We start from the raw sequence: 16,733 nt of genomic DNA, 5'->3' as shown, positions 1-16,733 counted from the left end.
TTCCCTTGTTCAAAAAAGGGACTAGGGATAACCCCAGAAATTACAGGCCAGTTAGTCTTACATCAGTGGTGGGCAAATTATTGGAAAGGGCTCTGAAAGATAGGATTTATGATCGCTTGGAAAGGCACAGTTTGATTCGTGATAGTCAGCATGGATTTAATGAATACCTTATTGAATAACCTTACTGAATTCTTTGAAGAGGTGATCAAACACGTGGATGAAGGTGGAGCAGTGGCTGTGGTATACATGGATTTAAGTAAGGCATTTGATAAGGTTCCCCATGGTAGGCTCATGCATAAGGTAAGCAGGCATGGGATAGGGGGAAATGTGGCAGATTGGATTCAGAATTGGCTGACCCTTAGGAGACAAAGGGTGGTAGTGGACAGAAAATATTCAACATGGTGTTCAGTTACGAGTAGTGTACCACAAGGATCTGTCCTGGGTCCTCTTCTATTTGTGATTTTTGTAATGAGTTGGATGAAGGAGTGGAAGGGTGGATTAGCAAGTTCGCGGACGATACGAAGATGGGTCGTGTTGTGGACAGTGCGGAGGGTTGTTCTAGGTTACAAAGGGACATTGATAGGATGCAGAGCTGGGCTGAGAAGTGGCAGATGGAGTTTAACCCTGAAAAGTGTGAGGTGATTCATTTTGGAAGGACAAACTTGAAAGCAGAATACAGGGTTAACGGAAAGATTCTTAGCAGTGTGGAGGAGCAGAGGGATCTTGGGGTTCATGCTCACAGTTCCCAGAGAGCTGCCACCCAGGTGGATAGAGTTGTTAAGAAGGCATATGGTGTGTTAGCTTTCATTAATAGAGGAATTGAGTTCAAGAGCCGTGAAGTTATGCTCCAGCTATACAAAAGCCTGGTTCGGCCACATCTGGAGCATTGTGTCCAGTTCTGGTCGCCTCATTACAAGAAAGATGTGGATGCGTTGGAAAAGGTGCAGAGGAGATTTACCAGGATGTTGCCTGGAATGGAGGGAACGTCTTACGAGGAAAGGTTGAGAGAGCTAGGGCTTTTCTCTTTAGAACGACAAAGGATGAGAGGTGACTTGATAGCGGTGTACAAAAATGATCAGAGGTATAGATAGAGTAGACAGCCAGAGACTTTTTCAAAGGGTGGAGGTAGCTATTACAAGGGGGCATAGTTTTAAAGTGAGTGGAGGTAGATATAGGGGAGACTTCAGAGGTAGGTTCTTTACTCAGAGTGGTAGGGGCGTGGAATGCATTGCCGGGGAGGGTAGTGGAGTCGGCCTCATTAGGGGCATTTAAGCGGCTATTAGATAGGCATATGGATGATAGTATAAGGTAGAGATGGATGATAGTATAAGGTAGAGATGGAGGTTAGATAGACCTTAGGTTTAGGGTAAAAGTTTGGCACAACATCGTGGGCCGAAGGGCCTGTACTGTGCTGTACTGTTCTATGTTCTATGATTGATGAAAGAACCGATACAAAATGACATTATGGTGTCTAATTTCTCATAAAACAGAAAGCTTTGGGACTATCTGAAAGAGATCTTTTAAAATTATGAACATTTTTGACAGTGTTCATCTACTTCCACTTGAGAATCAAAACTACAGGCCTTCATAATAAAATAATCATCAAGTAGTTAAATAGTCAATTTAGGAGAAAAATCTTTACCCACAGAATGGTAAGAATTTGAAACGCATTAGCAATGGCAGTAGATCAGATGAAGCATATCAATGCATTTAAGGGGATGCAAATATCTGAGGGAGAAGGGAATGTAGCCTTATGCTGATAGGGTTGAAGCACAGCACAAATTCTAGTGTGGACTGACCAGATGATTTGGCCCATTTCAGTGCTGTACATTCTATGTACTTTTTAAAAAAATGTAATATAAACTGCGTCTCCCTTTTTGTGTAAATCGAGTTTTTCACTTACAAGTAAATTTACCTCACAAGTAAACTTATCCAACCTGAAGGTAGTTTTATTGCAGCCATAAGCATCGGCTGATTTCCAAATCATACTAACTGGTTTGTGACATCACCTTAATACTTCCCCTATGTAATTCTTTTCTAAAATGTAAAGTCAACAGAAAATTAAGTTGAGTTAAACTCCACCTTTGAACACTCAGTAAACATGATATATGCCGTCATGATAATAACAAGAAAGACACTCAGAAGCAAACACCATCTGCTTAAGGACCCTGACTGAACCAAAGAAAATCTTTAAATAAGAACAAGTTCCTGATACAAAAGGTAAAGAACTTTCAAGAAATGGATTAGTGAATATCCAGCTGATGGACAAACATCACTAATATTAATTACATATCAGGATTTCCTGACATATCCTTCATAAACTACCACTAAACCCCAGCCCTAAAAACATGTTTTTCTTTATTGTTAATGGGAAGAGGTTCTGGTTAGGTCAGCATCTACTGCCCATCCCCAACTGACCAGAGAGCAGTTAAGAGTCAATCATATCACAGAGTCTCGAATCACATTTAGGCCAGACCAGGTAAGGAAGGCAGATTTTCTTCCCTGAAAGGACATTATTGAACCAGATGGGTCTTTACATCAACAGTGGTTACATTGTCACCATTAGACCAGCTTTTTATTCCAAATATTTATTGAATTCAAATTTCACCACCTGCCATAGTGGAATTTGAACTCACATGACCAGAACATTAGCCTGGTGTTCTGGATTACTCGTCCAATAATATTACCACTACACCACTGTTTCCCCTGTGATTTATTAATTTAACAAAGGATTTTAAGTTCTGTTACTTCTTTTGCTATTAAATGCACCTTCACAAGTTACACAGCAGACTTGATGCGTCCATTTCAACTTGCTTTTAGGCAAAGAACTGGTGGATATATTTACATTAAAATCTCAAATCCCATTCTGAATATGCAGCATAAATTTCTTATTGCTTTCTCGTATGAAATCTTACATGTCACAGATAAAGCTCCCCTGAGACACTCAGCTCTGACCAGGGATAACAGCACAAACTGATCCATCCACTGTGCACTTTGTTTATTTGCAGACACACTGCCATCATTGTGCTTTGCAATACAATAGCATTTATTAAAAACATTTGATAATCTACATCATGTACAAAAGTGTAGTATTGAGTTGGTAACTACAGAAGTAGTCAAAATGTAGAATACCAATTTTCTGACATTTCAATACTGAAGAAATTCTCAATATTATAGATGCAAGATCATTTGCTATTTTTCAAATAATTCCTTTTTCATGTTATTTATCTGTACATCCCCCTTTTATTTTGTGCTGTTACTCTATCATGCAATAGGAGGGAAAATTGTAAATCCCTCACACTTGCCATACAAAACTCACTCCACCATCTAATCATAAATTTAAAGCCAGTCCAACAATAGTAAGAGTGCAAGTGTAGACTGGCAACTGCCAGTGTAGCAATGCCCTCGTGTGACAGTATCTTGCGTATCATTCAACTTGTATTTTGAATGAATCATAGTGGAAACTACTGGTTCAACTGTAGAATGTGTCACTACATCCAATCAAATGGGAGACTCAGGTGAACTCCTTTTGCAATGTATTAAACCCAAATGCCTTCAAAGATTAGAGGGAACTGAGCCGAGCAAACTCAGTCCTTTTTAGCATGTAGACTTAAAGTTAAACTGGACCCTGGCTAATGCTTGGGCAAAGAGACTTTTGTCAAATAGAGCACAACTTCTTTGTCCCCACATAGCGCTAATTGTTATGTACTGCAACAATATGGGCAAACCTCACCACAAATAAGCAGATGCTGAACTCAGCTTATGCAAGGGCGAACTCTTAAGTGGAATCAATTTCTAGATATTCATTCTCAGATTCTTAGTTTGCATGCACCTCATAGTAAGATCTGTTCAGAGGGTAGCAACTACGTGAATAAGCTATGTTTATATCAAATGACTTACCCCTGTTTCTAGGCACCAACATTATTTGTTGCCTGTGATGGAATCAAATGAGGATAATGGACTGTGTCTTCTTAGTGTATGCACTTAAACCAGCCTGCACTAGTGTTTTGTACAATTTCACATAATGTGATGGGAGACCATGTAAGTTGTCTTCCAGGAGACAGACAACACCTCTAAGATCCAAATTAATGATACAACAGATAATCTTCAGAAAACACGAGTGGGAAAATTGAAATCATATTTGAACACATACAGGACATGATCAGCAATAACGTAAAGACACAATACATCTGACTCAATCTCTGTTGGAATAATGAATTTTAAAGTCAGTATTTATGAATATTATGCAATTTTAAATCATTGTAAAAACATTAACTGTTCAAATCATACGAGAAATACCTCAGAGTTTCAACGGACAGCGTAGTTTAGCAATCCAATTCCGTTTATCCACTGATTCGGTGGCAATAATGTTCTGTGACTTATTCAGTGAGCTTACTTAGTATAGATTTGATTCCAGGAGCTGGTGGGAATCTGCCTAGTCTTCTCTTTCTCTAACCAAGATTTTGTTCAGAAGAAGCTTTAACATTATTGTAGATTAAAATAATGTTGATTATCTATCGTTCATTTCTGGGCTCCTTTAATACAAATTGATTGCTCAACCTTGATGCTCATGTACCCTGACAACCTTCAGAATAAACACTGAATAATTATAGCCATGTGATTGATTTATAAAAATGTAAAGATAAAAATTGACAGTCAGCAAAATAGTGTCACGTAGTCAACAGTTAGGTACTAGTACAATGAACTTGCAGCAATACATTCAAACTCGTGGGCCAAGTCTTATTACAATAACCAGCATTCTTTTTGTGTGCCTACCAATGACAGCTCCACAAAATCTACTTCATCAATAGCTTCTCTTACACTTGTCAATCAGCTTTAAAACCAAAAGTCTCTCAGACCTCTGGGGAAGTCTGAAGCCAGCCAGCAGGAAATGCACAATCACCACCCAGAAAAATCTGCCCAATTTTATACGAAGCTATGTGCTTATACCTACATCCTACCACACATGGAAGAATAGCGACATGCACCCATTGCCTCAAAACAACAAAAATGAATTATTTGCCCTCAAGTTGTTAGTGTAAGGCTATGTACTAAAATGCAACAAAATTTGATTCTTGCAGTGTTTCATAACTCCAGAGGCCAATATGCATTTATGTGAACCAAAGCAAGTTATATTTATTAAAAATGTATTTAAGACTCATCATAAAAACGTTCATGAATTCAGTAATTAACAGTACTGTAAACGTACCAGTAATCAATCGTAGCTGTATAGAATGTTCATTCATCTTTTTATTGAAGTTACAGGAGTTTGTAGAAATTTATTATTAGCAATGAATATGGCCAAACATTGTTTTGGAGGGAGAGATAAAGAAGGGGAACGGGGATAGGGGCTACCAGCCTAAGATCTGTATTTTTAAATAAGCGAAGTACCTATAAGGATGACAATATATTCCTGGTTGCAACTGTCCTCTAATGGAGAAATCTGAAAAATTAACATTCGGTAAACATTCTAATGGATTTCCCTTATATCAGTGATTTATCCGTTTGTCATCAGTGTATACATGAACAATTTGTTTCAAACATACCATGTAGTGGTTGTGTCACAATTGAAAAATAAAAGCACAAAAAAGTTTACACTCTTTTACAGGTAAATAAAAGATCATATTGATTTAAACGGTTTTACTTTGAAGGGCATAACATAGTTCAATTTTATTACCTATTACATAATTAGCTTCTTACATACAAATATTGACAAAGTTTGGCTTGTGCTCCAAAGCCTCGAGTCTTTCAAGTCCACGCATTGCAGATCATAATTTGACATCATTAGGGGAGGGGTCTCTGCTGCTGCTGGGCTTTTCTTCACCCTCTGATACAGGTTCTGTTTCACCCGTTGCAGCATCTTCAGTTTTTTCCACTGCCTCGTCACACTCTGGCTCAAGACCTTCAGGGCAGGGAAGCTTCAGCAACTCTTCACGTAGCTGCGCAGTATGGCGCTGAAAGATAATTAGACAGCACTTAGTAGGGAAAGAAAGTATATGATGTCTGTTTAGTGGATTTTACATTCATTATACACCACTCTTCTCTTAAAAGCTGAATATTTAATATAATTCTGAAATCGTACTTCTAAAACAAGGACAGCTCGGTAATAAATGTAGCCCATTCCACTTCTTTGTTTGAAAGAAAAGGCGGCTATTTAAGTAAAGCTAGATATTGATCATAATCAGGATTACAAGGACAATGTGGAATACTATGATAGCAATTGCAGAGAAATTGTATTCTATTATGGATATGCATTAGTAGTCTCCTGTCACTAAACCAACTTGCTAATTTTGTAAAAATTCTACAATTCTTTTAAAAATTGATCAATACCTCAGTTCCCTTGCCACTTGAGTTGTAATCCTCCTTCTCCCCCTGCCCTATTAGTTCACAATTCAGCTCCTTTTCTCCACCACCAACCCCCTCACTACAGGTTCATGCTGCCACTGCTCTTATTATGTTTTGCTTTCCTATTCTGTCCTTACCCAATGCCAATTACGTTTCCCTGATTTCTTCTCCTCCTGGTTCACCCTGAATTTTTTTTTCACAAATCTCTAACTATAAAGTCGGAGCTTAGATAGTACAATTACTCTTTAGTGTTGCATTTTTATTGGTGAAGCTACATACTGCATGAGCAATCAGAACCATTACATGACAGATGTTTCGAAGATCAGTACCTGCTGAATCAAGTGAACAGCCTCAGAATTAAACGTGCAATGTGTTTTTTCCTACACCCACCACCAATCAATTAACAGAAACCATGGCCAATTTCCCTTCATCACCATTCCCAATTTGACTTGACAATACTGTCGTAGCATGAAGGACTGCAAAGTAGGACTCCAGTACTGATCTCTGTGGAACTCCATTCAGTACATCTCATGATACAGCTACTCAAAAAAAGGACCTATTCATCCTCACTCTTCTTTCTGTTAGCTAGCTATATCCTTTATTCGTATTAATAAGTTATGCCCCACCCTGCCTGCTTATATTTGGTAATAACTTTTGATATGGCACCTTATAATTAAAGGATGAAAAAATTACAGAAGCAAGAAGTTGGTGAATGTGTTTTATTTTTAAGTTGGAAGGTTTATTGCATCACTCAGGTTTGAAGTAAAGCTTTAGGTGAAAGTGAAGAGAAGCATTAAGCAAAAAAAATTAAGGAAATAATTAATTAGCTAACTAGATTGTGGCAGGATTGACAGAGATAAGTAGGGCATAAAAAGTTGCTGGCAGCTGCGGGGCACAGGCAGAGTTCAAAATGTAATGTCGAGAATAAAAAAGGGAAGATGATTTGCAAATAGTTGGGTGAGAAATTCTACATTCCATTTTCCAGCCTCTAGTTTATAACAGTCTGTAAAGTGAGGTAGGTAACTTGGTCTCATCGAAATGCATCCAGTGGCATGTGTGATGTTGTGACTGTTTTGCATGGCTTAGCCAGCCACGTTGCAGGAAGTGTCACCAGCTGCAGAAACTGGAGTTTCAGGTTTCAGAACCTAAACAACTGCTCGAGTCATGTGGAGCATCTGCTAGGTTGAGAACTACATGAATAATACATTCAGAGAGTGGTCATACTACAAAATAACACTTATTTCATTAGGGAGAAGGAGACAGTTTATAAAGTTGCCATAAGAAAAGCAATAAGCTAGAACACTGGGCGTCTTTTAGAATTTAATAAAAGAGGATCAAGAAACTGAAGAGGAAAGGGAAATAGCATATTAAAGTAAACAGATGGAAATCAAAAAAAATCAGAGGACTACAAAAGCTTCTCAAAGTATATTAAAAGGAAAAGATTAGCAAAGAAATTTTTTTTAAAAACGTGGTGTTCATCTTTAGACGGAATTACAGAAAGCCTATCAGAAGTACTAGAGAACCAGGGGACTAGTAAGAATGAGAAATTGAAAGAAATTAGTGTTAACAAAAATGTAGCAGTGGCAAACTAGAGGACTGAAAATTGGTAAATCCTGAATGTTCCCAGTGTGTTGGAAGAAGTGGCTATAGAGACAATGGATACATTGATCATCTTTCAGAATTCTACAGATTCTGGAAGAGTTCCTGCAGATTGCAAGGTAGCAAATGCTTCTATTTAAGAAAGGAGGAAAGAGAAAACTGGGAACTGCACACTTGTAACAGGGAAAACTCTGGAATCTATTATAAAGAATGTGATAGTTGATACTTAGAAAGTAATGCTAGGATTGGGCAGAGTCAACATAGATTTAATCTGTAGTGAAATCATATTTGACAGGTCTTGTTGAGAGTTTTTGATTATTAACTAGTAGAAATGAAATGTGAGAACCAGTAAGTGTGGTGTTATTTGAATTTTTGGAAGGCTTTTGTTAAATGTAGGTTGCATTAGATTGAGGTAATATACTAGCATGGATTGAGAATCGACTAAATGGCACAGTAGGAATAAACAGGAGATGGCTTCTGGATGCTGCAGGGATCTGTACTTGGGCCTCAATTTTTCACAATTTGTATCAATGATTTGGACTCAGTGACTAAATGTACTATAGGGTATTTCTAAGCTTGCTGATCATATAAAACAGGGGGAAAGCAAATTGTGAGGAGGATGCGAAGACACTTCAAGGGGATTTAGATAGGTTGAGTGAATGGTCAAGACCATAGCAAATGCTATATAGTACGGATTCTCCATTTTGGTAGAAGGAACAGAGGTGCTGAGTATATATTAAATGGCTAGAGATTGGGAACTGTTGTGCAAAAGGGACTTGGGCATCTTTGTTCTGAAAGCTAACATGCAGGCACAGCAAGCCATTTGAAGGGCAAATGATATGCTACCCTTTATTGTAAGAGGATTTGAGAACAGCAGTAAAGTTGTCTTGTGGCAACTGCATGGAGGTTTGGTGAAACAGTACCCGAAATATTCTGTACAGTTTGATCTCCTTACCTAAGGAAGGTTATACTTGCCAGAGGAGGGACTATGAAGGTAGATTAGACTGATGCATGAGTTGGCAGGCCTGTACCATGAGGAGAGATTTAAGAGACAGTATTTATAACATATAGAGTTTGTAAGAATGAGAGATCTCAAAGAAAAAAAAGATGTTTCAGGGCTCAACAGGGCAGTTGCAGGGCTCAACAGGGCAGTTGCAGGAAGGATGTTGTGCGTGCATGAGTCTGTCAGTCAAGAATCTACACAGAGTGCCATAGAATAACGAGGACGACGTTTAGGTCCGAGCGGAGGAGGAATTTCTTCACATGGAGGGTACTGAATCTTTGGAATTCTCTACCCCAGAAGGCTGTGCAGGCCCAGTCACTGATTATGCTTAAGAGAGAGGTTGATAGACTTCTAGATATTGAAAACATCAAAGCGTATACAGTCAATGCAGCGAAATGGTGTCGACACAGAAAATTGGCATGATCTAGCTGAATGGCAGAGCAGGCTTGAGGGATGAATGGTTTACACTGGTTCTATTTCCTGCGTTGCCATGTATTCTTAATGGCTCATTATTTCAACTTTATCATCACTGGATCTTCCATAGGATGTGGGCATCCCTAGCAAAGCCAGCATTTATTGCCTCTCCCCTACTGCCTTGGGTGGTGGTAATGTGTCTTCTTCAGTCCTTAAATCCATCCAGTGTAGATACACACAGAATGCAATTAGGAATGGAGATTCAGGTTTTCTCACATGACCACAATGAAGGAAAGGCAATATTTATTTCAAATCAAAATAACATGTGGCTTGGAGAGAAACTTGCAGATCATGGTTTGTCAAACTCTTTTCTGCCTTTGCCCGTCTAATTGGTAGAAGTCACAGAATGGGATGGTGCTGCTGAAGGAGATTTGATGATCGTGACAATACTGTAGCTATAATCTTAACACATGGACTGAAGTATTTCAAGGCAGCAACTGACTGCCATTTTTCAAGGATAATTAGGGATGGACAAATAATGCTGGCCTGGTTATACAGTCATAGGATTGCAGAGTTATACAACAGGGAAACGGACTCTTCGGGCTAACTCATCCTTGCCAGCCAGATATCCTAAACTGATCTGGTCACATTTGCCAGCATTTGGCTCACATCCTTCTATACCCTTCCTATTCAGGCACCCATCCAAATGTCTGTTAAATGTTGCAATTGTACTAGCGTCTACCACTTTCTCTGGCAACTCATTTCATACACCTACCACCCTCTGCGTGAAAAATTAGCCCTTTGGATCCCTTCTAAATCTTTCTTCTCTTACCTATGCCCGCTAGCTTTGGACTCCTCTACCCATGGGAAAAAGATCTTGGTTATTTACCTTATCCATGCCCCTCATGATTTTGTAAACCTCTAAGTCACCCCTCAGCCTCAGATGCTCTATGAAAAAAGCCCCAGCCTATTCAGCCTCTCCCTATAGCTCAAACCCTCCAATCTCAGCAACATTGTTATAAATCTTGCCTGAACCCTTTCAAGTTTAACAACACCCTTCCCATTGCAGGAGGCCAGAACTGAACACAGTATTCTAAAAGTGGCCTAACCAATGTCCTGTACAGCCGCAACATAACATCCCAATTCCTATACTCAAATGTTCTGATCAACAAAGGCACAAGTCTGAAAATCAACCCTCCATCATCACCCTCTATCTCCAATCCAATTTTGTTTCCAATAGGTTAGTTCCCTGATTCCATGTGATCTAACTTTGCTAACCAGTCTACCATGTGGAACATTGTCGAAGGCCTTGCTGAAGTCCATATTGTAGATTCCCACATCCCAAGAATGACTAGAAAACAAAATGATGCACTGAGCATAAGGAAGGAAATGTTTTGCTAAACCATGTACAAGTAACCAGTTTTCTCAACCCTACCTTCAAAGCAGCTGCGTGATGAGACATGGTCCTGCCGACCCTCTTGTCACTGCTATACTGCTGAATATCTGCAATCCACTCTTCGCACTGGGCCATAACCTCTGCTCTCTTCAAGTAAAAATGTTTGTGTATGACCTAGAACCACAAGATTCAGAAGAAAGGTAAAATGTACAGTTACAAGTTTGCACTGGCAATTGATGCAGCAAAATATAACTTAACCAGAATCACCTCTTCAAGAGAGGCAAGTAAGACAGTTCCCTCAAGTACATTTGTCATCGGCAGCAGAAAACGTGCATGAATTCCATTGATATAACCAGTGTACCTGCCGCAATGGATTTTTTTTCCTACTTACCAGGCAATCTCATGTATGATATTTGCATTGGAAGATCCACCATTCTATTATAGTAAAATTTGTATTGTGGCACTGCATCAGAGTACTCTGCCAAATCAAATCTCCAAAGTCCCTCCATAGGTGCAACTATTTCCATATAAAGTACCAATGTTGTCAGTGTGAAGTGATTGCAAAAGAACCACTGAAGGATTTTTCCCCTCAGCATTATTGTGAAAAGAGTCAAAGGCTGACAGGTTCTCCAAGTTGCAGTATATGTCAAGGCATGTCTACATTCAATTCCTACTTCTACCATTATCTGCAATGCACAAACCAATAGTTTTGACTTACTGGCACCATTCGATCCCAGTGGCATACCATACAACGTAAATTTTACTGCTTCATAAAACAAAAGAAAATTATTTCATGCAAGGTTGACATTGCTAGCAATCGTAGACCATCCGAAGATTGTCGAAATTTCCCCTTAAGGGGGCAGTTAAGAATCTCAACACTGCTGCGGATCTGGATCCAAATGCAGGTGAGACCAGGTTAAAGACAGTTTTCCTTCCCTAAAGGAAATTAGTGAACTAGATAGCTTTTTATAAAATAATGACAGGTTAAGTAATGGTGAGCATGAAACTTTTTATATTCCAAAATTTCTTAATTGAATTTGATTTCCATCAGCTGCAATGATGGGATTTGAACCCATGGCTCATGGCATTAGTTTAGGCCTCTGGATTATTGGTCCAGTGACACTAACACTACACCCCATACCAATTATAATTGAAAAGGTCCATATTAATAGAGTCATTTATTTTTAAATTTTAGAAAGACATCAGAATGTTACTCATGAAAAGGTGGTAACTTTGTCAAATAATTATTGACTTGCTCTTTCCCCAGCTGTTTATTGGCTTTCTTCTTTGACCTTGTGTTTTCTCAGAATGAAGTTAACAAGAAAATAAAGAATAAATTGCACGTCACCATGCTGGTAACTGGCTAGCTGTTTTGCAGGGATGTACCTCACCTGTCAAAGACATCAGAAATTGTAACTATGGCCTTGACATAGAGGATAAATTATATCAAAGGAATCCTTTTAAGGGTCCTGTCCATTTAGAGATGAAGAGAATCTATTTGTCTTTGAATTTCTCTTCCTTGAAAGGTGCTGAGAAGCAGATTTTTTTGAATATTTTTAAAGGTAAAGGCAGAGGTACATAGATTTTGGACAATAAAAACAGGTAGAAGGTTATTGGGATAAGCAAATAATCAGATCAGCTATGATCTTACTGAACGGTAGGGTAGATTGATGGGTTGAGTGGCTTACTCCAGCACCTGCTGTACAATTTACAGGGTCATATCCGTGTAGTGCTTGGTTAACACGCAAGGTCTGTTTTCCAGAAATACACACAGAACGCTGGAGAAACGAAGCAAGTCTGGCAGCATCTGCACTGAGAGAAACTGAGCTAATGTTTCACACCCAGTCTGACCCTTCTTCAGAACTCTAAGGTGTTAAACATCTTTCTTTATACTTTTAGAACATAGAACATAGAACATTACAGCGCAGTACAGGCCCTTCGGCCCTCGATGTTGTGCCGACCTGTGAAACCAATCTGAAGCCCATCTAACCTAAACTATTCCATTATCATCCATATGTTTATCCAATGACCATTTAAATGCCCTTAAAGTGGGTGAGTCTACTATTTTTGCAGGCAGGGCATTCCACGCCCTTACTACTCTCTGAGTAAAGAACCTACCTCTGGCATCTGTCCTATATCTATCACCCCTCAATTTAAAGCTATGTCCCCTTGTGCTAGCCATCACCATCCGAGGAAAAGGGCTCCCACTGTCCACCCTATCTAATCCTCTGATCATCTTGTATGTCTCTATGAAGTCACCTTTTAACCTTCTTCTCTCTAACGAAAACAGCCTCAAAACCCTCAGCCTTTCCTCATAAGACCTTCCCTCCATACCAGGCAACATCCTGGTAAATCTCCTCTGCACCCTTTCCAATGCTTCCACATCCTTCCTATAATGCGGTGACCAGAACTGTACGCAATACTCCAAGTGCGGCCGCACCAGAGTTTTGTACAGCTGCAACATGACCTCATGGCTCCGAAACTCAATCCCTCTACCAATAAAACCTAACATACCGTACGCCTTCTTAACAACGCTATCAACCTGGGTGGCAACTTTCAGTGATCTATGCACGTGGACACCGAGATCTTTCTGCTCATCCACACTACCAAGAATCTTACCATTAGCCCTGTACTCTGTATTCCTGTTACTCCTTCCAAAGTGAATCACCTCACACTTTTCCGCATTAAACCCCATTTGCCACCTCTCAGCCCAGCTCTACAGCTTATCTATGTCTCTCTGTAACCTACAACATCCTTCTGCACTATCCACAACTCCACCGACTTTGGTGTCATCCGCAAATTTACTAACCCATCCTTCTACGCCCTCATCCAGGTCATTTATAAAAATGACAAACAGCAGTGGCCCCAAAACAGATCCTTGAGGTACACCACTAGTAACTTAGTAACTTTTGACAGAGATAGAGGAGCAGAAAGGGACAGTCAGTGTAGAGACCCATTGTAAAAGAGGAGGGGTTGTTAATGGTAGTGAAAGAGGGAAAAAAAGATATAAAATAGGTGTAAATTAAGGTATGAAAGCAGGCAAAATAGGTCAGAACTAAGCAAAGAAATCAAGGCACAAACATGACAAGTATTTTTTTTGCTGGCAGCAGAGAGACAGAGTGGAGCGGAGCGTGAATGTAAGAAAAATCAAGAAAAAAAAATCATGCAGTCAGTTTTCAGAAGTTATGAAAGTCAACATTAAGACTTAGAGGCCTGTAAGTACTTAAGCATAAAACGAGGCATTGTTCCTTCTGTTTTCCAGGCCTCGCATCACCCATTGGGAAGCATTTTTTAAAACTGTTTTTTATTGCCTCAAGTTCTTCTCAACCAGCCTGCTGCATTGGCCAGAGGAAAACAAAAATCTTTTCGCCTATTCACATCAATGACACCTCTATACAGCTTTTTCCAAGCAAACCAAGACAGCTATAATTATTAGCACAATATATGGGACCAAATACCTCAGTTGTTGGATGTATGAATGGAGGCCTCCACTGACAATTAGAAGGTCAAGAGATCTCGCAAACCAGAATTAGCTTGTCACAATTTTCCCAGAGGCTCCTGCACACTCTTCTGATTAAAGTGCACATCTTTAGTTGCACTGCAGCATATTGGTACCTGCCTAGTGTCACTTTACATGTTACTGTTAGTCAAATCTTCAACTTTTGCTGGTCTAACTCAGAACCACTGCCTCATTAATAAATTGAATTTCCTGTATTTCACTAATAATATAAATTAGAACATAGAACACTACTGCACAGTACAGGCCCTTCGACCCATGATGTTGTGCCGACTTATTATCCTACTCTAAGATCAAACTACCCTGCATACCCAACATTTTACTATCCTCCATGTGCCCATCCAAGAGTTGCTTAAAAGTCTCTAAAGTATCGGACTCCACTACCATTGCCGGCTGTGCATTCCACTCGTCCGCCACTCTGTGCAAAGAGCATCTACCTTATACCATCCTCCAATCACCTTAAAATTATGCCCCCTTGTAATAGTCATTTCTGCCGTGGGCAAAAAAGTCTCTGACTATCCACCCTATCTATGCCTCTCATCATCTTCTACACCTCTATCAAGTCACCTCTCATCCATCTTCGCTCCAAAGAAAAAAGCCCTAGCTCCCTCAACCTTTCCTCATAAGACCTGCCCTCCAGTCCAGGCAGCATCCTGGTAAATCTCCTCTGCACCCTCTCTAAAGCTTCCACATCTTTCCTATAATGAGGTGACCAGAATTGGACACAATATTCTGAGTGTGGTCAAACCAGAGTTTTATAGAGCTGCATAACCTCATGGCATGTACAAAGCCATTCAGCCCCTCAGGCTTGTCCTGCCATTCAATAAGGCAATAGCTGATCTGCCCAGGTCTCAACCCTTCTTTTATTTCAGCTCATGAGATCCTCCTATATTGTTGTGCGTGGCACTTTATCAGATTTAGCAAAAATCATGCTGACTCTGTGTTAAGTTGTTCTAAAAATGTCCTGCTATTTCATTTTTGATCAGGGTCTCTAAAATTTTCTGAAATATTATGCTAACTGGCCTATATTTTCATGCTTTCTGTCTCTCCCTTTCTGAACATAATAGTAGCAGTTTTCCAAGCCACCAGAATCCTCCTGGAATCCAGTGAGTTCTGGAACATATGATTTGTTTTAGGCAAGATGTTATATTATCATTCACGGGTTGTGGACAGAGTATGCCAGCATTTATTTCCTAACCCCCAGAGTTAATGGTGAGCTGTCTTCTTGAACTACTGCAGCCCTTGGGGTGTAGATACACCCAGATCCCATAAACAAATAAAGCATATCTTGCACGTTGAATAAGTTGCAGTTAATGAAAAGGAAAGATCCTTGAAGTAAGATTATAATGTACAAGTCTGTGACGTTACTCTGTTTGACATTATTGCAGTGCCTCTACAAAAAAAAGTTTCAATCTTGAAATAAATCAAAGGCTTGAAGAACGTTGTTTCCAAACATAGCTGTCCAAAGGTCAGTTTTAACAGATTAGAATCAACTGTTTTCTAAAATACCAATTTGAAGGAAGAGAAATAAAAGTTTTAAAAGGAAAAACTTTCTATAAGTTTTTCATTCTTCTTTTTCCTGATTGACAAATTCCTAGCCTAGAGGAATTTCAAACTATAAATTATATCAATTCTAAATTTTCAGACAAGTGTGGACAATCTTGTACAAAGCCACTGAAAGTAGCTCTTTCCCTAGAAGTGGGAACATATTACAAAGTCTTAGGCTGTAACCTAAAAATGGCCGATTCACGTTATACATTTGGTAACGTAAAGCTCAAGACAAGACTCGGTCTTCCTAAGGTAATCTCAACTATGACCCAATGGTGAGAAGCAATGCTCAGTGCTTTAGGTTAGGGCAGCTGCTAAGTTTCAGCATGTTGTAAATCAATGATAATCCTTGAATGAAGCCAAGGCATGTAGATACTACTTCATGATGGGATAACTTACTGTATGTGGGGTGAATAGGAGTGGGACAAGTGGGAAAGAGGGGTGCAAAAACATTGTCGATGATTAATTAAAATTATTTTTGACCGAAGCCAAGTGTAATTTATTTCTGCAAACACATCAGACCTTGAGCATCATTTTGTGGGTTTACTACTGTACAATATTCTATCCTTGGAGCAGACGACAATCTACATTCAGTAAGCTTAGCAAGTTAACAGGCAAGAGAATGAACCACTTCAAAAACAGGAGATACACTTCCATTAGCAAGAAAGTCACTAACTACAAAGACAATTAAGAAAACCTAATACATATATGGCCTTTCCCAACATCATCTCTACAAAGCTTTTCGTCAAATGTAATTTAGCTTATTGTTGAGCATACACCCACAGATTTATCATTTTGGTACAATACCATGCGTGACAATATCTCAATGGTACAATTCTCTGGTGCTTATCCTTTTGCTGTTTTAAGATGCAAGAATCAAAGTAACCTACGAACCATCCCAAGCTACATAT

At 39.3% G+C, this 16,733-nt stretch overlaps 1 protein-coding gene across 2 annotated transcripts in view; it reads right to left on the bottom strand.

The window, feature by feature from the left end:
* Positions 1-5,232: 5,232 nt before the first annotated feature.
* LOC109921936 (baculoviral IAP repeat-containing protein 6-like) overlaps positions 5,233-16,733 on the bottom strand; it is a 36,638-nt gene continuing 25,137 nt past the window's right edge. For both annotated transcript variants that reach the window (XM_048601460.1, XM_020521972.2), the window contains exons 8-9: positions 10,797-10,931; positions 5,233-5,954 (exon numbers count right to left, since the gene is read on the bottom strand). In XM_048601460.1, coding sequence (XP_048457417.1) covers positions 5,769-5,954; positions 10,797-10,931 — 321 coding nt within the window. In that variant the 3' untranslated portion in view covers positions 5,233-5,768. The remainder of the gene's footprint in view (positions 5,955-10,796; positions 10,932-16,733) is intronic.

The sequence above is a fragment of the Rhincodon typus genome, chromosome 9 (assembly GCF_021869965.1).
Source record: "Rhincodon typus isolate 14 chromosome 9, sRhiTyp1.1, whole genome shotgun sequence".
Lineage (NCBI taxonomy): Eukaryota > Metazoa > Chordata > Chondrichthyes > Orectolobiformes > Rhincodontidae > Rhincodon > Rhincodon typus.
This window is presented reverse-complemented; position numbering and strand designations above follow the sequence as displayed.